The sequence below is a fragment of the Propithecus coquereli genome, unplaced genomic scaffold (genome assembly GCF_000956105.1).
Source record: "Propithecus coquereli isolate 6110/MARCELLA unplaced genomic scaffold, Pcoq_1.0 Scaffold134, whole genome shotgun sequence".
Lineage (NCBI taxonomy): Eukaryota > Metazoa > Chordata > Mammalia > Primates > Indriidae > Propithecus > Propithecus coquereli.
The window spans coordinates 1,907,308-1,933,190 of record NW_012137636.1 but is presented as its reverse complement, the minus strand read 5'-3'; the positions used below and the strand labels follow the sequence as shown (position 1 = coordinate 1,933,190).

Below are 25,883 nucleotides of genomic sequence, written 5' to 3'. Positions count from 1 at the left end.
AAAAAAAAAAAAAGGGGATCTAAAAAGGAGATGGGAAATGGCAGACACATTCTTATCTGAAACCCTGCCTGGAGGTGGCTGTGCACACACAGAGACAGGGAACAGACAGCCTCCTCTTTCCCGCTTCTTGTCTTGCCTACTCATGGCTCGCAGGCACCACTCTTTCATACAACTACATCACTGGTATAAAACGTTAATGTGCGCTGGGCTGGCAACATAACCATTACCTGAGTATTTCCAAGCTCCAAATAAATAGTTTAAAAGTACTGTTACAAGAAAATTTGTTGATATATTGAACTAATCTGAAAATCAAAATGAATTTCAAACAAACGTTTCTTAATTCTTTTTGTCTTGTTTTGTTTTTAGAGATGAGGGTCTTGCTCTGTTGCCCAGGGTGGCCTTGAACTTCTGGGCTCAAGCAATCTTTCTGCCTTAGCGTTCTGAGTAGCTGGGACTACAGGCACATCCAGCTAAATGTGTCTTAATTCTTATCCTTTTTTCAAAGGCATTTTTGTATTATTATACACTTTGTTCATCTTGTTAAAAACAAACAAAAAAAAACAAAGACATTATGGGCAATCTACAGTCTTAATACTGCTGACAAAAATTTTTTAAACTTCTGTTATAGTAGCATATTTACTTTGAACTAGAACTGTCTGTGAACATCAACATACACTGTGCTTGTACTCTTTGCCTCTGTTTTCTTTAGACAAATAAAAATAATAGTGCTAGACATTCGCAATGAAATAACAGATTCAGGCAAGGATTGCTGATGAATAGTGAAAACCATTAGGTGAAACTCTGTTGGGGAACAGGATATTCACACAGTCTTTGTCACCTCATAAATAACTTACTGATTTACGAAGGGCAAAAGAAATACATACCTTTACAAAGAAAGAGCTCATAAACACCACCTTAAATGAGGATCAAACTTAGCATCTCTAATGGTGAGACAATCTGTCATTAGGTAGCTCTTGATGTGACCCAATATCACTTATATAGTATTCTTGCAAAAAATGTTTACCCTGAATATAATAATGAGCAAACAATCAAACACATCCAGATTGTGGGCTATTCCATAAGAACACTGGCCTGGACTTCAAAAAAAGAAGTCACTATCATGAAAAACAAAAAAGGCGGGGAAGATTGCTCCACATTAAAAGAGGCTAAAGAGACAACCACCAGAAGTAATGTATGAACCTGACTGGATCTGGATTTTTTAAAAAATAGCTATAAAGGACATTTTTGGAAAAGTTGGGGAAATTTAAATATGGTGTGTATATTCATTGATATTGCTGAATTTATGTTCATTTAAGTGTGAAAATGATATTGTGTTAGGTAGAAGAATGTTCTCATCCTTAAGAGATGCATGCTCAAGTTTTCAGGATAAAAATGTCAAGTCTAAAATTCACTTTTAAAAAGTCAAAGAGAACACCATCAACAAAGTGAAAAGACAACCAACAGAATTGGTAGAAAATATTTGCAAATCATATATCTGACAAAAGACCTGTATCTAGAATATATAAAGAACTCTTATAACTCAATAATAAAAAGACAACCTAATTAAACAATGGGCAAAAGATCTAAATAGACAGTTCTCTAAAAAAGATATACAAATGACCAATAAGCACATAAAAAGATGTTGATGGCTCATCAAAAATCATTAGTCATCAGGGAAATGCAAATCAAAACTACAGTGAGATACCACTCTGCACTCACTAGAATAATTATTAACAATAATTATTATAATTTAAATAATGAATATAGCAAGTGTTTGCAAGAATGTGCAGAAATAGGAACACTTACTCATACATTGGTGAGAATGTAAAAAGATGCAATCATTTTGGAAAACAGTCTGGCAGTTCCTCAAAAGGTTAAACACAGAGTTACCATATGACTCAGTTCTACTTCTAGATGTATACCCAAAAGAACTGAAAACATATCTGCACAAAAACTTGTACACAAATGTTCACAGCAGCATTACTGATAATAGCTTAAAAGTGGAAACAACCCAAATGTCCATCAACTGGTGAACAGACAAATAAAATGTGATATATCCATACAAAGGAATATTAATTCAGTAATAAAAATGGCTGAAATACTTATACATGCTACAAAAGGGATGATCTTCAAAACGTCAGGCTAATTGAAAGAATATTATATGATTCCATTTATATGAAATGGTCAAAATAGGTAAATCTATAGAGACTAAAAGTAAAAGAGCTGGGGAAGAGAGGAGGAAATGGAGAATGACTGCTAATGGGTATGCATTTCTTTTCAGAGTAATAAAAACATTGTGTCATTAGATAGTGGTGATGATTGGACAACTCTGTGACTACTCTGAAAATCACTGAATTGTGTATTTTAAATGGCTAAATTGTACGATATATGAATTATATCTCAATAAAGCTGTTTTTAAAAGTCAAAGAGGAAGCAAAAATGGCAAAATGTTAAAATTGGTAAATCTAGATGATGGGTATATGGGTATTCATTCTACCATTCTTTCTATATTCTCTAGGTCTGAAAATTTTCAAAATGATCTGGGCAAAAATAATGCTAAGAAAATATGGTTTGGGAAAACTAGCATTGACCTCAAGTAACAAAGGTTTTATTTTTAATAGGTGAGTGAATTCTGTGATTCGGAGATTAGAATATAAACAAAATCACTAGACAACTAGTCAATAAGTTAGAAAACCTACAGTTAAGGGACACCTACCTGGTTGGGAAGTATCAGTCCATCCTCTTTTGGCCCGTACACAATAATCCCATCTTGTATTGGGGTCCTTGACAAACTTGCCAATATCTTTGAAGAGCTCACAAAAAGACATTTGGCTGGCTCGATAAACAGTGTAGTATAGGAGGGCAGCCCTCCATAAAAAGGGGTCTTTTCTAAACAGGACACTGTGAATACTTGCCAGTCCTTCCTCTGTGGGATTATTTGGCTTTAGCTCATGTTTTTTACGGCCATTCCAACTATTCCATGGCTGCTGGAGGTTGTTAATACCTCGAAAATAATGTGTGCCTATGGAGAAGAAAAGTTACATGAATAATAAGAAATGCCATTCTTGTTTTAATTCTTCCCCAAAAGAATGATTCCATCAACAATTCTAAAATCAAATTGATATGTGCCTACAAATGAAAACAAAGTAGAAAATTCCACATCCCTAACATCTTTTGGGTTTGAAGGAATACACTGCCTTCGAAAGGATCATATGTCTCATTAGAGGAGGCGTAACCTTTATAAAAATTTACTTTTTTTTTTTTTTTTTGAGACAGAGTCTTGTTCTGGGCTAGAGTGCCATGGCATCAGCCTAGCTCACAGCAACCTCAAATTCGTGGGCTCAAGTGATCCTCCTGCCTCAGCCTCTCAAGTAGCTGGGGACTATAGGTGAGTGCTATCACACCTGGCTAATTTTTTCTATTTTTAGTAGAGGCAGGGTCTCATTCTTGCTCAGGCTGGTCTGGAACTCCTGAGCTCAAGTGATCCTCCCACCTCGGCCTCTCACAATGCTAAGATTACAGGCGTGAGCCCCCATGCCTGGCCTAACAATTTACTTTTTAAACAGAAGAATCAGTCAGGCACAGTGGCTCAGGTCTATAATCCCAGCACTTTGGGAGACTGAGGCGGGAGGATCGCTTGAGGCCAGGCATTTCAGACCAGGCTGGGCAACACAGTGAGACCTCGTCTCTACAAAAAAAATAAAAAGATCAGTTGGGCATGGTGGTAGGCGCCCTGAGGTCCCAGCTACTCAGGAGGCCAAGGCAGGAGGATCACTTGAGCCCAAGAGTTCAAGGTTACAGTAAACTATGATCATGCCACTGCACTCCAGCCTAGGTAACAGAGTGAGATCCTGTCTTTAAAAAAAAATAATAATAAAAACCACAATGAGGTATCACCTAACCCCGGTGAGACCGGCCTCTATCAAAAAAACACAAAACAACAAATGGTGGCGAGGATGTGGAGAGACAGGAACACTTTTACACTGCTGGTGGGACTGCAAATTAGTGCAACCTCTGTGGAAAAGAATTTGGAGATACCTCAGAGAGCTAAAAATAGAAATACCGTTCGATCCAGCAATAGCACTATTAGGCATCTACCCAAAAGAGCACAAAACATTCTACGATAAAGACATCTGCACCCGAATGTTTATGGCAGCACAATTCACTATTGTAAGAATGTGGAAACAACCCAAGTGCCCGTCAATCCATGAGTGGATTATCAAAATTTGGTATATGTTCACAATGGAATATTACTCAATCATAAGAAACGACAGTGATCTAGCACCTCTTTCCTGGATTAAACTTAAGCCCATTATCCAAAGTGGGGCACCACAAGAGCAGAAGAACGGGATCCATTTGTACTCACCATCAAATTGGTACTAACTGATCAACACTAGGTTGATCACATGGCAGAAATACTCTCTAGGGATTAGGGGGATGGGGCAGCAAATCTACAACTAAAGGACACGGGGAGCACTAAAGGGAGGGAAGGGCATGCATTTGGGTGAGGCAAAGACATAAAGTGTAACTACAATGTTTGTACCCTCACAAAACCCTGGAATAATAAATTAAAAAAAAAAATAAAGAGAAGAATCACAGACTTGATATTTGAAAAGAATATACTTTAATTCAAACCCCTCAGTTCAAGGTGGGGGAACAGAAATCCAGATGAGGTAAATAAATTTCTAAGCTTAATAGAGCTAAACAGTGTCCTAAAAAATATATATATAAATACATTAGCTTTAGTCCAAGTGAAGCTTAACAACCTCATGACTTTTTGCTAAATACTACTAAGAAAAAAATCCATTCTAAGATAACGTCTCTTTGGGGATGATTCCTGATATTACAAAGGAACAAATGGTAAAGGGTTGCCCCTACCTATCTCATGCCTCAGCATTCCCTCCAGCCAATGCTCACGTGCAGTGGAGACATTGATGGTCAGAGTTGGACATCCATTCACTACTGTCATTGAAGCCCGGGACAGCAGGTCCTCAGTGAGATGAACTACAATCTAAGGAGAAAGAGAGAAAAGAACAAAATGTAAAGGCAGGGTGACAAAGAGCTTTCACAGAGAACAATGGGCCTTTAAGTTTACACTAGTTTTTTTTACTTACAACCACCTTGAATCTCCCAGAAATCAAGAAGATGGGATGTATAGCCAATTACCTTTGACTCTTCTAATTTTAACCCTCTGGGAACTCAAGAACTTTATTGGGTTGAAGGGAAAGTAGATGGCTGTGCTGAGGAAGACACAGAGCACTTAAAAGTGTACCTCTGGCATCTCTTAAATACAGTCCCTGAATAAAATGGTGCAAAAGGAGGTACGGGTGCAAGAGTTCTGCTCACTGCTAGCGCCAAGGCTTTGAGACTGACCACTAAAAGCAGACTATTAATAAGAGAGGCCACTGGGGCAAATCTCTTTATTAACAATTTTCCATAAAGTAATCATATAATTCCATAAGCTATACAGAAATGGCACGTCGAAGAAAAACGAGAAGAAACTCAACACATCAAAAACAATTTAATGCAGCAGGTAGTTAGACTTATAGTATTTAGTCAGAAACTTGGATGACTAATTTTTCGTTGCTGTTTTCTGTTTGGGTGATGAATTTAATGACTAAAATAGGGTTGGGAAAACAAAACCTGCAGGAAAAAACTATGACTGACTGGCACTGACTGAGAGTTATAATAAAATGCCACAGCCAACTCCTCATGTTTACTTATGATTCATACCTCCCCGAGGCAGCCTTCCTTCAGCATGTACTTCCTAACATGACTCCAGATTCGAGGTTTAGATAGCAAGCTACCACCAGTGGCTTGTTCAAATTTTTCATAACTTCCATATTTCTGTAAAGTCAGTTCCATAATATTGATGGACTGTAAAAAAAAGAGAGTAATGAAGGTAAATAGCCTCATATGACTTTGAGATGAGTAATAAGCTAGCTATGTTCTTATTTATGAGCTTATTCATGACCTATTCTAGGTTACTGATTTTCAAAATAACCTGCATCTGAAATGCCACATTTTTCTAATCTTAAACAACTTCCACTCATTTTTGCAAATTTGTACAAATGCCTATGGATTTAGAAATACTAACTCTCTTTCTTGTATTAGTCTCCCTTTAACATGCTGAAGGACAGAGGGGCTCAAATACTGCATATAGATAGTGCTGACATCTGACAGGTTGAGAAGCTGGGACAGAGGGGCTCCTGGCTTCTCTAAGATCATTTGGTGGTTTGGCAGGAGAACTCACAATGGAAGGTATGTTTCCACACTAGTCACTAGATTACAATTACCATTTGGGTGAAAGAAAAAAAAATTTCAAAATTTTCAGGACATACAAAAGAACAGTCAGTCTTCTGTGACAATCTGTAAAATCTGCTTTTTTCCTGGGCTACTCTTTGGCAGAAAACATAAGGCTTCAACATTAATAAGAACACTTTTATCTTTCACTCAAAGCAAGGTACTAATTACTTTTGATTCTTCATAGATTTTCACAACAAAGGAATAAGAAAGTTGAGATATTTTTCTCACACATGCACATATTAACACATATATGCAGAATGGAAAACTAAAAAAACCTGGTAACAAATCACAAATGATAAGTATCTATGGGAAAGCCACAGAACGGAAAACATAAGGAAGAAAAAAATTGCTTTTCAAAGGCCTTCTGGAAAAAAAACTAGAAAATTCAAATTTATAGGAATTGTGAAAGAAACTAAAAATTCTTATACATGTTACATAAAGTCTGTAGTTTCTGGACTGACTAGTACAGAGATTAAAGATACAAGCTCTAGAGTCAGACAACCTGAGTTGATACCCTGGCTCTGTCATCTTCTGGCTGTATTACAATGGTTAAGTCACTAAACTTGTGACTCAGCCTTATTTGTAAACAGGGATAACAATAATAATGTCTACTTCATGGTTTTGTGGAAAAAATTAAGTCAAGCCCTACTGTCTGGGGCATGAGTAGTCAATACATGTTAACTATTACATCATCATTGGTATGTTACTATTCTTTATAAATAACCACTGCAGATGATGTGCCTTGACACAAAAATTACAGAAAAGCTCACATATTGAAAGTCATTATTCAACATATATATCCTCATTGGAAAAATACACATTACTAGTAAAGTAGACATGTATCATAAAGCTATCATAACAACAACAAAAAAAAGGCTTCAATAGGCTTTGCATGGCTTCTGTACCCAAAACTGTTACTGAAAGCCTTGCTATTCAAAGTGTGGTCTGAAGGCCAGCAGCACTGGCATAGCAAGGGGGAGCTGGTTCTAAATGCAGAATTTTGGCCTCCTACCAACTCATGCCTATTGAATCAGAAGATGAATTTTAACAAGATTCCCAGGTGCTTCAAGTGCACAGTAAAATGTGAGAAAATTTCAGAGAATGGCAAATGCAGCACAAGTGTCCCAGAGGCAGATTTAGTCATACGACAAATAGCATAATTATAATAAAAGCACAAATTAGCACATAATTAAAAACCCATTTTAGCAGACTGTCTATAATAGTCACCAGTCATCCAGATATCTGAGTGAGAAGAATGTGAGAAACTTGGCCTTAAGAACTACATAAGAAGAAGTGGTACCTTCTATATTGGACTGACAGACTTAAAAAAGGCTAAAAAAAATTTTGTTATAATTTCTGCTGATAGGTGTTTTAAAGTATGTACTTAATTTGGGATACAACTAGCTTTTCTAGGCATATGCTTACTCAATAGGAACATGTGGTTATCTGGTTACTATTTATTGTAGCAAATGTAAAACAGTCTAGAGAATTAAGAAAAACTTAAATACAGGTGTTCCTTGTTATCACAGATCACAGAATGAATAAATAAATCAAAGAATGAATAAAAATAGTGGGGTTTTTTTTGCAAGGAGGGAACACAATTTTTCTAACAAAATGATATACACTATTGTATTACTTTCTTCATTTCGTCTTGACTTACATGGCAGCATCATGGTGGCAACACTTCATGGGAACTATACTGATGTTCCCAAAAGCCAATCTTAATATTCAACATTAAATATTACATTATATTCGGTCATTCTTCTTTGAATGCCTAACCCATCAACATCTCTATTGATTCTTTTCTTCATCAGGTTTTCAACTGGTCCAACCCAGACAGATTTGTCAGTAATCACTGAGATCTGCAGCATCCTTCACTGATCTTAAGAAAAACCTTCCCAACCTATCTGCATTATAATACCCCATAGCATGGAGACAGAGACAGTAGTTGGAGGTTGGAAGTAAGTTCAAGTTTCAAGGAAGAAAGGATGTTGAGTGGTAATGAGTCAGTTACTCCATTAGTGAATATTTTTGTGTTACAATGACTTCTGCTTCCTTATGCAACTTCTTAACTGCAGGCCATAAAAATTTTGAGTATGATTCAAATTTTGGAAAAAAAAAAAAAAGTAGCTTTAAAAGGCACAAATAAGCCTGGATGTATATACCAAAAAGCTGAAGTTCCCATTTGGGAAGGGGGTGATTGATGGGTTGCACTAAAATTTATTATATGTATTTTTCAGATATTTTAAAATTCTTTACAATATGCATTATATTAGTGCTATAACAAAAAGGAAAAAGTTATTTTTTTAAAGGGGGAAGAAAAAAGGGAGTTCATCCACTATCCTTGGAGTTCAGAGAATCAATGTCTATACCACTTGAAGAATTAAGCTTTCATATACCTCCGCATAAATAATACTTTTAGAGGCAATAAATTTCATGCCAAACCCTTCTTCTTTGTATATCATCATTTATGTTAATCAGAAAACTACATCCCCAATATAGTATATAATTCCAAAGAAAATAAAGTGGAGAAACAGCGTGGGTAAGAAGGTAGAAGAGATGTGATGCATTGCATTCTGGGAATATTTAAACATTAAATATTAAAATGAAAGCTTAGAAGGTCCCTAAACTCTGGAACCTGGGGCAGGAGGCTCAACAAATCAACTCTCATGTGAATCTTAATCTGAACAGTCCACTAAATAATTTCTTATACCTGTTTTCAGGCCAACTTAAGCCCTGGATAAGGTGCTTCTTAATCACAGATGAGTAATGGAAAAAGAAAAAAGGTAAATGAGCCCTTGAAGAAATGTGACACTCCAAGGAAATAGGGAATCTTACCCTGAAAACTCAAATGAAGAACATACCTCTGAAGGAATATTAGGTTAAACCAGGTGAAACTGCCATCTTTGTAGGTCAAAATGATTAAATATGAACAATTTTATATAGTTCAACCTAATTTATTCTACAGGAAACCCAATAAACTTTTAGAAAGTACAAGCTTCGTTTCACAAGTTAATGAAACCAATGACAACCTTCAAAATTTCTCTTAGAAAAAAAGGAAAAGGTCAAAAATGAGAAGGAAGTTGTGACATATGGAATGCAGATAACTAACATTAAGCCTATTATAAGAATAAGTTAAAATAACTAAAATAAATAGTACAGAGCAATATTCAAAATTAAAGAAAACTTTTCTTACTTATAAAAAGACCGAGTAAACTGATCAAATGGCCACTTTAGATCAGTGGTCGCCTGGGAACAGGGTTCAGGGAAGGAGAGTGACTGCAATGTACACCTAAAATAAGTGAATTTTATTGTCTGTAAATGAATAAAACTATTTTATATTTTTTAAATCCCATTATGTTCTAGGTAAGTTAATGAGAAGAGAACCATTCTGAGACACATCAGGATGTCTATAACCTGTTTTGAAAAAGAAACAATTGGCAGGGTATGGTGGCTCATGACTGTAATCCTAGCACTCTGGGAGGCCGAGGTGGGAGGATCGCTTGAGGTCAGGAGTTCGAGACCAGCCTGAGCAAGAGCGAGACCCCATCTCTACTAAAAATAGAAAAAATTTAAAAGTTAGCAGGGTGTGGTGGTGCACATCTGTAGTCCCAGCTACTCTGGAGGCTGAGACAGGAGGATCGCTTGAGTCCAGGAGTTTGAGGTTGCTGTGAGCTAGGCTAATGCCACAGCACTCTAGTCTGGGAGACAGAGCGAGACTCTATCTCAAAATAAATAAATAAAATTGAAAAATTAAAAAATTAAAAAGAAATAATCTCCATTGCACAGCTCACTAACTAGCTGTGTCCCAACAGACTCTAGGCAAAGAGCTCCCTAGAGTAGATGATTAACAAAACTGTTTCTTTGAAATTAAAAAGCCCAGTGCGGAACAACCTAAAAACTCACGTTAATTGAATTATTATACACCCATTAAATGAAATACATACAGTCACTGAAATTGATGCTAACAAAAAAGAAATGTTGACAGTTTTTAATGACAGGAGAAAATGTTCATGATAAGCAAGCAAAAGTGCACTAACTGCAATTATGAACATTAGGCATGATTATGAACATCAGGCATGGGAAAAGGAAAATACACTAAAAGGACAATAGTGGTTCTCTGTGGGTGGTAGAATTATGAAATTCTTATTCTCCGTGCTTTTCTAAGTTTTTACACTGAACATATATTACTTTTTTTTCTTTTTCTTGTTAACCCCCTAAAGACCTGCTGAAACATACTACTTTTATAACTAGAAAAATAAATGTTTAAGTGCCTCTACTTTGGAATCTCCTGGCCTTTCTCATTACCTAATTACCTTGTCCCAGTTGCCAGGCAGCCATTGATACTCCTTCTCTGAAATATCTTCATTTAACAGAGAAACATATAAAGGTTTTTAAAAAATTAAAAATTCAACTGGCATTTTCTATAACAGATTTTTAGGCAGAACAGATTGTTAGTAGGAAAAGAGTTGGCATGCCTTGCATTCTGAAGGTCAACTCATGGAGCACACAGCCACTTCCCTCATCTCTGTCAAAATGTAGCCCAGTTTTATCATCTACAAATATCAAATATATTCTCTGTTTCTTTCCAATTCTTAAGAGTAGCAAATATAAATAGTAAGCAAAGTAATTTTACAAATTTTCATAAATCAGTTTTAAAACTTCTAGAACCAAAACGTTTTAATATATACACACCTATCCCTATTTTCCAGGACTCGGTCCCCTATTCTGCATGAATCTGACTTTGGACCTTTCCTTTGTGTCCATCTTAGTACCTAGCTAACTCCTCCATCACCATGTTAGAAAATGGTATAATAGAATCTAATTAAGCTCCACAGGACACACTATCAAGTAGGGTAATGCTTCTTGCTAAAAATGAGTTGAAACAGGCAACCAAATACATTTTTACCTTTTTAAAAATACTGAGCAAAAAACTCATTATTTTGCTAAATTATTAATCAATATTATCTCTGCTCATAAATCAGTCATTTCTGAATCCTTCCCTCTTTATAGAATAGTAAGATAATATTTTATTTTGTTTATTTATTTGGAGACAGGGTCTCACCCTGTTGCCCAGGTTAGAGTGCAGTGGTGTCATCATAGCTCACTGCAACCTCATACTCCTGGGCTCAAGAGAGCCTCGCGTCTTGGTCTCCCAAAGTGCTGGGATTACAGGCATGTGCCAACCACAGCTGGCCAAGGGTAATATTTTAAATAAAGTTTTATATATCTTACAGGCATCAAAACAAATTGATTTTCAGAGAGTGGGAACCTATAGCAAAGAGGAAATAAATGCAAAATGAGCAATTGTTCTACATGAAGTAAATGGTCCTATCTCTTTCCTGATCTAGATGTCACTTATAATGCTACACAAAACAGAACACTATTCATAATGTTACAGCACTGTCATCTCATGATCTTGAAGCACTTTTATTCTCTTCTAGTAAAAGAAGAACAGTATGTAATCAAATTCTTTCCAACAAATAGTGCTGGGACAATTGGATATTCATATACAAAAGAATGAAGTTAGACCCCTACCTCATATCGTATACAAAAATGAACTCAAAATGGATCAAAGACCTAAAAGTAAGAGCTAAAGCAATACAACTCTTAGAAGATAGCACAGGCATAAATCTTCATCACCTTGGTTTAGGCAATGGATTCTTAGGTATGATACCAAAATGACACAAAATCACAAACAGCAAAAAGATAAGTAGGACTTCAACAAAATTAAAAATGTTTGTGCTTCAAAGGACACCATCAAGAAAATGAAAAGACAATCCAAAGAATTAGAGAAAATGTTTGCAAATTTCATATCTGATAAGGGACTTATATCTAAAACATGTAAAGAACTATAACTCAGTAATAAAAACATGAATAACCTAATTAAGAAATGGGCAAAGGCTATGAATAGATAGTTCTCCAACAAAGATATACAAATGCCATCATTAGCCATCAGGGAATTGCAAATCAAAACCACAATGAGATACTATTTCACTCTCTCTAGAATGGCTATAGAGGGAAAAAACCCAAAACAAGAGTTGATGAGAAATTGGAACCCTCACACACTGCTAGTGGGAAAGGAAAATGGTGTGGTCACTTTGGAAAATAGTCTAGCAGCTCCTCAAAAGGGTAAACCAACCTAGAGTTACCATATGTACCAGCAATTCAACTACTAGGTAAGTAACCAAGATAACTGAAAACATATGTCTACACAAAAATGCATACACAAATGTTCATACAGCATTATTAATAATAGTCAAAAAGTGGAAACAACCCAAATGTCTATCAACTAATGAAAAAATAGAATGTAGTATAGCTATACATGGAACATTGTATAAAAAGTACTGATACATACTAGAATATAACATGGACGAACCTTGAAAACATTGTAAGTGAAAGAAGCTTACAAGGACCACATATTGTATGATTCCATTTACATTAAATGTCCAGAGTAGGCAAATCCAGAAAGTCAGGAAGTAGACTGGTGGTTACCTACAGCTGGGAGGTTGGTGAGAATTAGGGATTGACTGATAATGAGTACAGTGTTTCTTTTGGGGGTGATAAAATGTTTTGGAATTCGATAGTGGTGATGGTTGCATAATTCTAAATATATTAACAACCACAGAACTGTACACTTTAAATGGGTGAACTATATGATAAGTGAATTGTATCTTAATAAAGCTGTTACTTAAAAGGGGGTAGTAATCAAATAGCATAATATAACATTCAACCAGTAATCTAGAAGATGAAAAATTTCTCAATATAAAACTTACAGTATTGTCTTGGTTGATATAACAAACTTTCTGAAAAATCTCAATATTCTGCTAAATAATATGCTTTTGGTTTACTTGCTGATTTTGTTTACTGCTTAGCAATTTGGAACTCTGACCATCGATCATGAGCCATTTCAACAGTCATGTGCTAAAAACTAGCTCCCTTTTCAACTGCAGTTTTTACTCAATAAAAAATTAAATACAACAGGGACATTAATATGATGTGAGATAGGGTAATGCTGTGGAAAGACTAGAAGTCAGAAGACCAGGTTTTATGTTTAGAGCCTCACTGTTTACTGACTGTGATCTTAGGTTTATCATTTAACCTTTCTTAGGTTTAGTTTCTTCACTAGAAAAATGGAGATGAAAATCTTTTCCTTACTTACCTCACAGGGTTGTTGTGAGGACAAAATGAGAGGGGGGTTGTGAATGTGCTTTGTAATCTATTTCCCATGTGACTGTATACAGTACTTAAATTTTATCAGAAGACTGCTGTGTTTAATTTCAGAATTTAAGGTAACTTGTTTGCCCTCCAATTTTTTATTCAAGGTAATGTTTTTCCTGCCTAATTACAATATACAATCCCAACCTTCCCTTCATTTCATCCCTTTTCAGAAAATTCTAAAATCTAGAACTTCCCCCCACCCCCAAATACTGATTAATTCCTATGAGATCAGACAGTCCTTTTCTTTAAGCCAGTGTTCCAAACTGTTTCTTGAGGGAAAGTGGTCAATGAGATAATCACTTTTTAAAGGTTCCATGGCTGAATGAGTTTAGAAAATATTGAATTAACTAAAATTAAACAAAAGACTCTTCCAAGTCTTTATTATGATACTATGTGTGATGAATCTTTTTTTTTTTTTTTTTTTTTTGAGACAGAGTCCCACTGTTGCCCGGGCTAGAGTGAGTGCTGTGGCGTCATCCTAGCTCACAGCAACCTCACACTCCTGGGCTCAAGCGACCCTACTGCCTCAGCCTCCCGAGTAGCTGGGACTACAGGCATGCGCCACCATGCCTGGCTAATTTTTTCTATATATTTTTAGTTGTCCGATTAATTTCTTTGTATTTTTAGTAGAGACGGGGTCTCGCTCTTGCTCAGGCTGGTCTCGAACTCCTGAGCTCATCCGCCCGCCTCAGCCTCCCAGAGTGCTAGGATTACAGGCGTGAGCCACCGCGCCCGGCCTATGTGTGATGAATCTTAAAGATGAATATAATTTCTAGCATACAAGCAAAAGAAAAAAGAATCATTCATTTGTCTAGCCATTCATTCATTCACTCATCTTTATAGTCACCTTCTATATGCTACTCAGTATTACTTTTACTCTTTTTTATATTTTAGAATCTAAATCCCTGTCCTACCACTAGACTGGCAGAGATGACATATACATAGATACTATAGTAAGACTTTTTGGAATTATAAATAAAGTATTGTGAGATCATAGGAAAAAAGGCAAACAGAAGTGGAAGATTAGAGTAAATAAGAGGGTACTCCAGGCAAAAGAGAATGATATTGTCAAAAGCATATAGAAACCAAAGAAAGTAAAATACAGCTTGGTTCAGGCAAGACTGCAGAGTTCCTAGAATGGACAGGCACTGGGAAACTTATTTATTCAGTGCCACAAACTGTACGTGATTCTGGGGATAGTGGAAATAAGTAAAGTACACTTCTATCAAGGTCGGCCTAGTAGTAAAGACAAACGAGAAACTTAAGGATGGTAACAGTGGATAAACGCTATGATGGAGTTGAGTATAGAGTTAACTTTGGTGTAAGGCCTTGCAGGCCATGCTCAAGATTCTGGACTTCATGCTAAATTTTGAGGAGCCCTGAAGTTTTTCAGGAAGGGGAAGTGACATGATCAAATTTGCATCTTTGAAAGACACTGACAGCAGTGTGGAGAGCAGGGGAGAGATAGAAGGCAGCAAAACTGCTTTTGCCAATAATCTAGTTTTCCATAACATGAACGGCAAACGAGGACCAGATTATAATAAAAAGAAACAAATCAAAATATTTCAAAAAATTATACTCTACATAGGCAGAACCTAGTAAATAAATAAATCTCAGACACTGAATCTGTCTTCAATAAATGACACAGCCAGGCAAAGAAAGATGTTCCCTGCAGCCCATTCCATCCTCTTCTCCCCCAACTCCACTTAGTTCTCCACTTCCAAATTTCTGTGTTGTTAGGGTTTGATGAATACAAGGGTGAGTGGGAAAATGAGAGGGTAACTGCTCCAAGGATGAGATATTTATAAACAGCTTAGTACTGCAGACTATTCTTTCATTTCACCACCTACAATGAAAAAAGCAGATATTCAAGCTGTTTTGTAGAAAAGACTCTGTTAAGGTAAAAACTTGAGAATGTACATGTTAGCTGAGTTTCCGAAGGCAAATCAACAAAGTGTTTCAATGAGTCATCAAAGTCATGCCTTCGTCCAAGTACATACAATCTGATTGGGGTGTTTCCATCTCTGATCTGTAAGAAAAGCCTTCTTGCTAGTAGGTTAAGAAATGATCCAATTTCTCTAATCTAATACACAAAACTTCTATGGAACATTCTAAACTCAAAATAATCTCTTAAAAAACCTTATAGCTTCAAGGTACCTGTGAAAGGTCTGTGATTGGCTAAACAGAAAATCATGTTATCTAGGGAGAGGTATAATTTAAAGAAAGCTTACTTTTTCTTCCCGTTACAGTTTTGACAACTTGAGGTCTACAAAGATAAAAAACTGTTTCAGTGATAGTAAAATTATAACTTAGCCTTAAAGAAATTTTATGTCAAGACGTCATACTGTTGAAGGCATTTTATTTCCAAATAAATTTTTTCTATCAAAAAAAGAGCATTTGTCTTGCTTTAGAGCACACGTGATTTTACGTATGTATTTTTATGAATGTGTTTTAAAATAATTATGAATTACCTATTCCATTCATACTATAAACTCTAAAAGCAAGAGATTGTTTTCAGAGCACCACATTTAAAACTCTTTATATTAATCATTGCTCCTAATAAGGTGGAGCCTATAGTAAATAGATCTGGTGAATCGGATATGGCAAAGTGGCAACCCATGGGATGAATGTGGGCCACACACAGGTTTTCATTGGTCTAGACAGCCTGTGTTTGTTTAATTGAATTAGGTGTCAATGTTTACAAACTGCAAGACTTCATATAAAATTCAGGTTTCTACCTACTCTTTAAAACCCTGAAGATATAATAACACTGGCTCAAATTGTGGCTCAAACAAAATAACCACTTTCTGATTTCCAGTTTGCTACTGTCCCCATCCAGCTCCCTGCAACCATTTATGAGCCCTGCCCAGATCATGTAGGCATCTGAGTTTGTGACTCCATATACAATGACTATAATATAAAGTCTGCTAACTAGGAAGATGAAAGTAAGAATTTATTTCCTACCATAAAGAAGTTGGTCCAAGTAGGTACTCACTTTTAACATATCCAAGAGTAGGGGAGCTGAGGAACACCATGGCTGCCAGAATGCAGCTAGGCAGGGCTCGGGAGACTCCACCTAGAGCTATATTCCAGTCCTGTAGCCCATGCTCGATATCCTATACTACCTCAATGGCCTGAGTGCCTCCCTAGGGACTAACTGCTTAGATTGAAAACAAAAACAAAAACAAAAAAAAAAACCCCTAAGTCCTGGAACTTGTTGATATTCATGGAGAGCCTGAGCATTGCCTTGGTTCCACTGTGGCAGACTTGTTTGTATATGAAAAGTTCTGCCAATCTGTGCACTGAAGAGGACTACAGTCATCCTCCAACAATACAGACTGCCTGACTTAGAAGGATCCAGATCATGAAACTTCAAAGATTGTCAGCTGGGGGTTGGTAAGGCCTCATAGGTGGAAAACCATGAGGCTACTTGGCCATTCTGGCCTCTTTCAGCAGCACATTTCTGAGTCCTGGAGACCAGTCTTGAAGCTGTTGTTTTATCTGGGGAGGGGAAGGATATATGATGTCATGTCATAATTCACTCAGATGCTGAAGAGGAATTTAAGCATATTTTTCCAGAGGCCTTGTCCTGTGAATTTCCTATATTTGCTTAAAGTGGTCTAAATAGTAGACTTGGCATTTATTGACAGCATTCTCCCAAATAGTGGCATTTCAGATACAAGCCAGCTAGGATTGCTGGTGCTATTTAGAAGTCTCAAGCAATCCAAGTGTAAGTTTAATCTCCTGAAGCTGGAATTGGATCAAAATAAAAATTGTAAAGCCACAGGCTAAGCAGTGACAATTCTCAATCTGTGGGGCTGCTGAGGCTCCCAAATTGTCTTCCAGAGAAATGAGAGACAATTCATTTTAATTTAATGGTGGGAAATCTCTTTCCCACCAGGCAGGACTAAGATAGGTCTCCAAATTAAAGAATATTGATAAATAAATCTCAGTCATCTCTTTCAGCACTAATGAGGAAAAAATGCAAATAGAATTTTTGTAATTATCATAAATTTTACATTTGTGGAAGCCCTGTTCAATCAATTGCAATTTCCACACACACACACACACACACAAAATCACGAGAATAACTGCCAAATAGGAATAAGAAATAATAGCTAATTTTTTATTAGTGCTTATTATGTGCCAAGCACTATGGTAACTACAATATATGCATTAAGCTTTATATCATTTAATAATCAAAATAACTTCTTTAACCTCTTTAAGTAGCTATTTTCTTTACTCCGTTTTACACATGTGGGAAGCAGTGCAGCATAAATATGTAATCACTATGTTAAAACTGCCTTCTCCCATCCAAAGGGATGCCACTTTATATAAGTAACTTATCCATTTGAGTCACAATCTTTAGCACAATCTCAGCATGTTTTTAAAAAAGTGAATGTCCATTAGAAAATATAGAAGCAGTAAATATATATATAGATAGATATAAATAAATACATATATAGATAATTAAACTTTACATAATGGTTTCAAAAGACTGGTTCAGATTCCATGTTATTTATAATAAACAGCAAAAAGTCTTCTGGCCACAAGAACAAATAACAATATTGTGTTATGAGGAAAAATGCTAAACTAGGGCATATACCACAGGCAAAAGAAACCACGCAGTTTTACCTATCCTACAAACAGATTTTCACAAAGCCAAGTTGAGGCTAAAGCATTATAAAAACCTATACAAAGTTAATTTAGCCAAATGTAGTCTGCCTTTATGATCTCAAAACTATGCCCTGCAGGTAAACATTAGCCAATTTCTCCTCAAATACTTAAGTGAAGTTTTGAAATTTCTTATAGCCCTGTAAATAAAACATAAAACCATGTGCTAAGGGTCTAATTTGAGTAATTTACAAAGTATGATTCATATCATTCACATCACAATTTTTTAAACTTGAGGATAATTTTTAAAATCTCATTATTTTCTTCTTTAAATGAGGGCTTAAATATTTATTTGATGATAACTAATAATCTTAGTGAAGTATTAACAAGTCCTTGGGCAAAAATCAAGCCTGCATCTCCAAACTGCTTACAGGAGGCCTAAGCAAGCTGGGAAGGTAATACAATAGGAAGAACCAGAGATTGAATGCTCCATCTAATGCATTAAAAAATCAATTATTGATAGAAGGCATGGTGGTTCACGCCTGTAATCCCAGCACTTTAGGAAGCCAAGGTGGGAGGACCGCTTGAGCCCAGGAATTCAAGACAAACCCGAGCAACAAAATGAGACCCCATCTCTACAAAAAAATTTAAAAATTAGCCGCCAGGTATTGTGGCATGCTGAGGCATGAGCATTGCTTGAGCCCAGAAGTTTAAGGTTGCAGTGAGCAACAAAGACACCACGGCACTCTAGCCCAGGCAACAGAGTGAGACCCTGCTAAAAAAAAAAAAAAATCAATTAGAAAACAAAAACATGTGATTACAAAAATTAATTCAGGATGGATAAAAGACTTAAATGTAAGGCATGAAACCATAAAAATTCTAGAAGAAAACATGGGAAAAATTCTTCTAGACACTGAACTAAGGAAAGAATTTATGACTAAGACTCCAAACGCAATTACAGCAACAGAAAAAAATAAATAAATGGGACTTAATTAAATTAAAAAGCTTCCACACAGCAAAGGAAAAACCAAGTGTATAGATAACTTACAGAATGGGAGAAAATATTTGTAAACTTTATATCTGACAAAAGACTGATCTTCAGGATCTACAAAGAACTCAAACAAATCAGCAAGAAAAAAAGAACCCCATCAAGAAATGGGCAAAAGACATGAACAAAAGTTTTTCAAAAGAAGATGGAGAAATGGCCTACGAACATATGAAAAAATGCTCAACATCACTAATCATCAGGGAAATGCAAATTCAAACTAAAATGAGATACCACCTTACCCCTATCAGAATGACCATTATTAAAAAGCCAAAGAACAATAGATGCTGATGTGGATGCCGAGAGATAGTAACACTTATACACTGTTGTTGGGACTGCAAATTAGTAGAACCTCTATGGAAAAGAGTATGGAAATTCTTCAAAGAAATAAATGTACAACCACTGTTCAATCCAGCAATCCCACTGCTGGGTGTCTACCCAAAGGAAAAGTTGTCATTTTATCAAAACACACTTGCTCCTGAATGTTTAGTGCAGCACAATTCATAATTGCAAAGATGTGGAACCAACCTAAGTGTCCATGAATTTATGAGTAGATCAAGAAAATGTGGTATACATACATCATGGAGTACTCCTCAGCCATAAAAGTGAATGAAATAATTTTGTTTGCAGCATCTTAGATGGAACTGGGGACCATTATCCTAAGTGAAGTATATCAGGAATGGAAAACCAAACATTTTATGTTCTCACCAGTAAGTGGGAGTTACAATGGGTACACATAGGTACGAAGAGATATAAAGGACATTGGAACCAAAAAGGGAGGAGAGTCGGGGGAGAGGATGTGTGGGATAAAAACTTACCTATTTGGTACAATGAACACCATTCTGGCGATGGACATGCCAAAAGCTCTGACCTAAGCATTATACAAGGTATCTATGTAACAAAACATTTGTACCCCCTTCATATTTGAAATAAAAAAATATAGAAAAGGTCAAAAAAAAAAAGAAAAGAAAAGAAAACATGGTGTGAGCTACCCAACACTTATCTGTGGGCTGGCTAACGGGCCACAAGTTTGTAACTCCCAAATGAAAACCTGGAACCAGAATCTGAAGCTGTTTTCCTAAATATACTTGTTTCCTGTCACAAAGAGTCTATGTAATAGATTCTCTATAAAATTTGATTAATGAAAAGTAGTTTACATGTAAGTGATACCACTCACCTGGAGATTTCTTGTCACAGTCCTTATGTACTGGGTGGGAATTAACTATACCATATAAATAACTGGAATATTTTTAAATGTCTTTATTTTTTGCGGATAAGATCACACATAATTGTTTTAGCTACATGAAAATGAAGATACCACCATTGTACTGGTATTTTACCTGCTTAAGAAATCGGTCAGATGCGTTGCTGTGCTTGGCTAACACACTTGGCAGAGCAGGATTAGCATATTCAAATTGAGGATTGTAGGTATAGTCAGATTTGAAGAATCTCAGTTTTTCTTTCTCTAAGTTGGTAGGCTTTATAGCAGTCAATATACAAAATTTTTTTCCAGAAAAGTCATCTCCTTTTTCAAAGCTTCTAGACAGCTGAGGCTGAGGTTGCGGCTGTGGCTTTGGCTTTGGAAATGTGGAGAAATGACGCCGCTTGACCTTGCTTTTGGATTTAGGTGGCAGTACTATGCTGTTCCCTGTAACAGAGATATCATGTGTAAACTTTACAGGACTTGACACTGAACTAGTGACAAAAACAGCAGGCTGCCTCTCCAGGCAGTACCAAGTACCAGGCACAGGCACTGGGGTTTTCGTCCTGCGAGGATCTTTGCTATGAGAAGAGCTAGGAGATTTGCTGGGTTTTCTACATCTTTTGGAGTAGGTGGAGGAAGACTCTTTTTGTGAATGATGCTTTTTCTCCTCCTTGCTCTGTAGTAGGACATTGTAACTACTGGTTCCAGTTGTGAAAATGTCCTTTAGTATTCCAGGGGGTAAATGGGAAATGTTTCTTTTGCTGTCAATGATCAATGAATCTTCTGCATTTAGAATAGACTTCTTAGCAAGTTCTTGCTCAGGCCAGTGAAGCTTTTCTGTGTTAATAAACAAGATCAAAACAAAAGAAATAAAAAAGATACCAGATGAAGCAAATTGTTTATTATATGAAAAATATTCTGAAGGTTCCTTAAACTTCAATACTTTTTAGAAAATACAATTTAAACATTAAAAGGATATATTACTAAACTTTGGTCATGTTAGACACTGTCACTTCTCTTCTCTATGAGTATATATAAATTAAATTATCTGTAAAAATCCTCAGCTTCAAAATATTTAGGTGATCAAAATCTAATAAAGATGTGAGATAATACACATAGTTTGAATACTCTACTAGAGAATGTGGATTTCACTGAAATGATACATTTTTAAATAGCATCAATATCAAAGTAAAATCCAGGGCACTTCCAAAGCCAATATGATTGTGAAATTTGGAACTATATATAAAGGCACCCATTAGTAAAAGAACAACAAAGCCTTATTTACCTCAAAAACCATTTTTTAGATTAAACAGATGATATGTGCATGTTCAAGCATGTTTTGGTAATGTCACTCAGTATTAATAATTAGTTGATTTTCTTAGTATTCTAAGCTATATGTTAATGTTAAAGAAAAACAAGATTTTTTCCTGGCAAGTTAGAAAAACAAATTTTAATTACTATTACACAGATATCAGTATATCAAATGGCAAGTAAAGCAGAGAACAGCTTTGTTTTTAGACCTCATGTGTGCTTTAAATAGGTAAGAAGCACTGGATATACTGTTGCTCATGAACTGATTTAAAATTGTGTTAATTTGCATTCTTTCATTCAACAAATATGTAGAATACTACTAATTAAGTCCATGGCTCTGATCAACATCTGTATAAATACACTGTTCCTTCCTCTAATATGGCCCTGAAGACAATGAATTCCTATGAATATCTGAATAATACAAAGTAGTATATGATCAAGTATAATAAACAAAAGATATAGACAATAATGTGGAGTTCAGAGAAAGAAGAGAGAGCAATGTGAAAAGAAATAGATGAAATTTGAGGTAGAGCTTTAAGAGTTTTAGACAATTCTAAACCAACAGTGTTTGAGTCTGTCTTAAATCCAGCTCATCTGAACAAGACTCTAGCTCAAGTCCTGTCAATAAAATGTTCTTGAAATAAATAAATTAATGAATAAATGACCCTAAACATGCCATTCTCCATCCATCTGGATAAAAAGGTATTTGTAGTTCTGGGACCATTCTTTAGTTCTACCAGATTATTAAGGAAGTATAAATATAACAGGAAAGACCCTGAACCAGTGGTTTTCAACCAAGGGTGATTTCACCCTCCAGGGGACATTTGACAACATCTAGAGACATTTCGATTGTCATAACTGGGGAAGGGCTACTGGTATCTAGTGGGTAAAGGCTAGGGATGATGCTAAATATCCTTCAGTGCACAGGATAGTCTCCTACAACAAACAAATATTCATCCCAAAATGTCAATACTGTCAAGGCAGAGAAATCCTGGTCTAAATGTTAGTTTTCAAAAGCCCAGCAGTCACAGGGTTTAGGGTGAAGAAACAGTACTAGATCAAAAGTACATAATAAACAATTCAAATATGTAAGGTACTCAAAAGTCCTTTAACTTACATTTTCTAGGCCAGCATATGAAATATGAATTCTGGTGTCTAGAAGATAACACAAAAGTATGAACTTGCAGAAGCAAGTCTACTACATGTACTAGTTTAGATTTGCACAGGGTCATGCTGAAGGTAGATTGTATGAAGAAGCCATTTTTTGTATATTAATAAATGTTAAAGACTCAACCAGCCAAAAATAACAGAACAAATAAAACTTTCATCATAGGCTGGTAGGTCCCAGTTTCTGAGGGGTTTCAGACTTAAGCGTTGCCAACTGATAGTCAAAACTGGCAGACAAGGCAAATAGGCTAAGGAACACCAGGACATAGGCTGTAGTCCAAATGCCCAAGCACAATGCCAGTTTCCCTAAAAGGACATCACACAAGTTTAGGAGACAAGGTAATAAAGAAAGGAAGGATGAAATGGACACTAAAAGGGAAAGAGATAAGTATAAAGGTATCATTTGAAACTCGGACTTGGGGGGGGGGCAAGGGCAGCATACGTTACTTAAACATCTGTTCCCCCATAATATGCTGAAATAAAAAAAAAAAAAAGAATAAAGGTATCATGAGCCTAGAGAAGTAGGGTGAGGACTAGGAACAGCCAGGAAGGTGAAGAGAGGTAATCAAGTTCTTTTCTCACCTGATCTTCACAATAAAAAGGGAAAGAGTTATATCACATTAAAATCAATGAATCTCCAACTACATGGGGGAGGCTAAGGCAGGAGTATCCTTGAGCCCAGGAATCTGAAGTTGCAGTGAGCTATGATGATGCCACTGCACTCTACCCTGGGCAAGAGTAAGACCCTGTCTCAAAGAAAAGAAAAAAAAAGAAAAGAAAAGAAAAAAATCAATGAATTAAAACTACTCTGAAGAATTTCTATTTGCATGGTTCATTACACGTATGCTGTGCTGATTTTTTAAAAAATGAGTATTCAATGTAAAAATGCTCTTTGACTCCAAAGATTTAGTAGCTTTCTGACCAAAGAACTCAGCTCATAGAGTTCTTCTGTTTTGTCATAAAGTATCAGTGACCTCCAAATTCATAATTTTGGCCTATCTCAACCTTCACATTCAGGATACTAAGGAAAAAAAAAGTCCGAAAGCACCAGCCGAAAACCTCAAGGAGGAATGGAGAGTGGCAGAGAGGTAACAATGTGTGTTTGACAGAACCCCTCTCCCCAGGAATTACAGCATTTCAGTTCACTTGCTAATTATCTCCTGAGAGGCTGAGCATCAGTCCTTTTGAAGCACCATCTGCTGCAGAGTAAAGTTTGGGAGAGGCAATGGTGTATTTATTTTACAAATGCCAATACTGCCAAATGCTGATATCCCATTAAGTTCACAAAGTGGGGCACATGGTCCTTCACATAACTCATACAAGATGGATATATTAATAATTTTTCAGAGTCACACTAATCATATTTCAGTTGCATTAAAAAGTATTATAGAATCCAAAATATTGTTTTTGTAATTTTAAATACTATTGTTTACTTTGTAAAAAAAATTTTTCTTTTTATTTTTTTTAATTTTCTAATTATTTATTTCTTCTATTTTTCGGACAGCACGTGGTGTTGCATGAAAAAAATTTTTAAACATGCATAAGAACATAATAAGAGGCTGATAAGATTTCCAGTTGTCTACACAATTTATTAAAGAACATCCTATTTCCTGACTCCCTTTTCCTGAAAAATTAAAACTTTTTTTAAACATAAATAGACTTCTTTGGAGTAAGTATAACTCATGCTTCCCTCCCAAAAAGTAATAAGGTAATTAGAAATCATGCTTCCTCACATTAACGATAGTCACTCTATATATAACGTAATACTTTAGCCATGAGCAATCTGTTTCACTGTTAATAATGGAATGAATGAAAATAATTTGTTGATCAAAGAAAATTATTTACTTACCCCAACCTGATTACCCACAATGAAGAAAAAAAGGTAAGTACTATTATTACATTAAAATTGATACTCAGTATATTCAAAAGTAGGTGAATATACTGAAATTACCAACACAGTGAAAGTTTAAAATGCATCTAGAACAAGAGAAAAGGATACCAGGATTCCTGGCTTCCATTCCCAGCTCTTTCAATAACCTCTCTGTAATATTAGCCTAATCACTAACCCATCGGTAGCTCCCATTCCTCATCTAAAAGAATGGGGGAGAAGGGAGATACAGCTCCCTAAACTTAGTGTTTCACAACTGTGAATAGGTGAGGTTTCACAGTAATTATGAGGTCCCTGGCTGAAAGGAAGATCACCAAAAACAAAGCCTTGTGGAAAAATACTATTCAACCAATTTTAACCTACAAAACGGCAATTTCATATGGTTTGCTAATACTTACAAAACCTGAGAACATAGGGTAATTTTACATCACAAAGTAGGTTACTTGATTACAAACAGAGGAAAGGGCAAAACAAAATAATCCCCAAATAACATAAACACTTTAATTTTATCAAGTATTTCATCACTTAAAACTCAAATAAGCAGGGAAAAAAATCACAGAATATCTGTCAAATTGTAGTACATTCATACTACAGAATACTACACTGCAATGAACAAAAACAAACTGAAGTTGCAAGCAATAATATAGATGAATCTCAGATAATGTTGAGCAAATGAAGCCAGATCAAAAGAGTCTATATTGTATAATTCCATCTATATGTAGTTCAGAAACACCAAAACTAATTTATGGTATAATATTGGTAGTCAGAGTAGTGGTTACCTTTGAGGGAGGGGTCATAACCTGGGAGGAGGTACCAAAGAGCCTACTAGGTGCTACAAATGTTCCATATCTTGTTCTGGGCAATGGTTATGTATGCACAAAGTCATGGGCTGCATGTCTAAGACTTGTGTACTTTATGTATGTTACATTTTAAAAATCAGTTCCTTTAAAAACACATTTATTGCCCAATTTGTCTGCATGATAACAGATAATCTATTAAATATAATATCTCGCCGGGCGCGGTGGCTCACGCCTATAATCCTAGCTCTCTGGGAGGCCGAGGCGGGTGGATTGTTTGAGCTCAGGAGTTCGAAACCAGTCTGAGCAAGAGCGAGACCCCGTCTCTAC

General features: G+C 36.0%; 1 protein-coding gene across 2 annotated transcripts in view; it reads right to left on the bottom strand.

Moving 5' to 3' along the window:
- Positions 1–25,883, bottom strand: part of KIAA0895 (KIAA0895 ortholog) — a 35,744-nt gene that overhangs the window by 5,982 nt on the left and 3,879 nt on the right. The window contains exons 2-5 of one of the 2 annotated variants that reach the window (XM_012638779.1): positions 20,527–21,227; positions 5,734–5,877; positions 4,879–5,011; positions 2,717–3,022 (exon numbers count right to left, since the gene is read on the bottom strand). In XM_012638779.1, coding sequence (XP_012494233.1) covers positions 2,717–3,022; positions 4,879–5,011; positions 5,734–5,877; positions 20,527–21,227 — 1,284 coding nt within the window. The remainder of the gene's footprint in view (positions 1–2,716; positions 3,023–4,878; positions 5,012–5,733; positions 5,878–20,526; positions 21,228–25,883) is intronic. The other variant, XM_012638780.1, reaches the window with a different exon arrangement.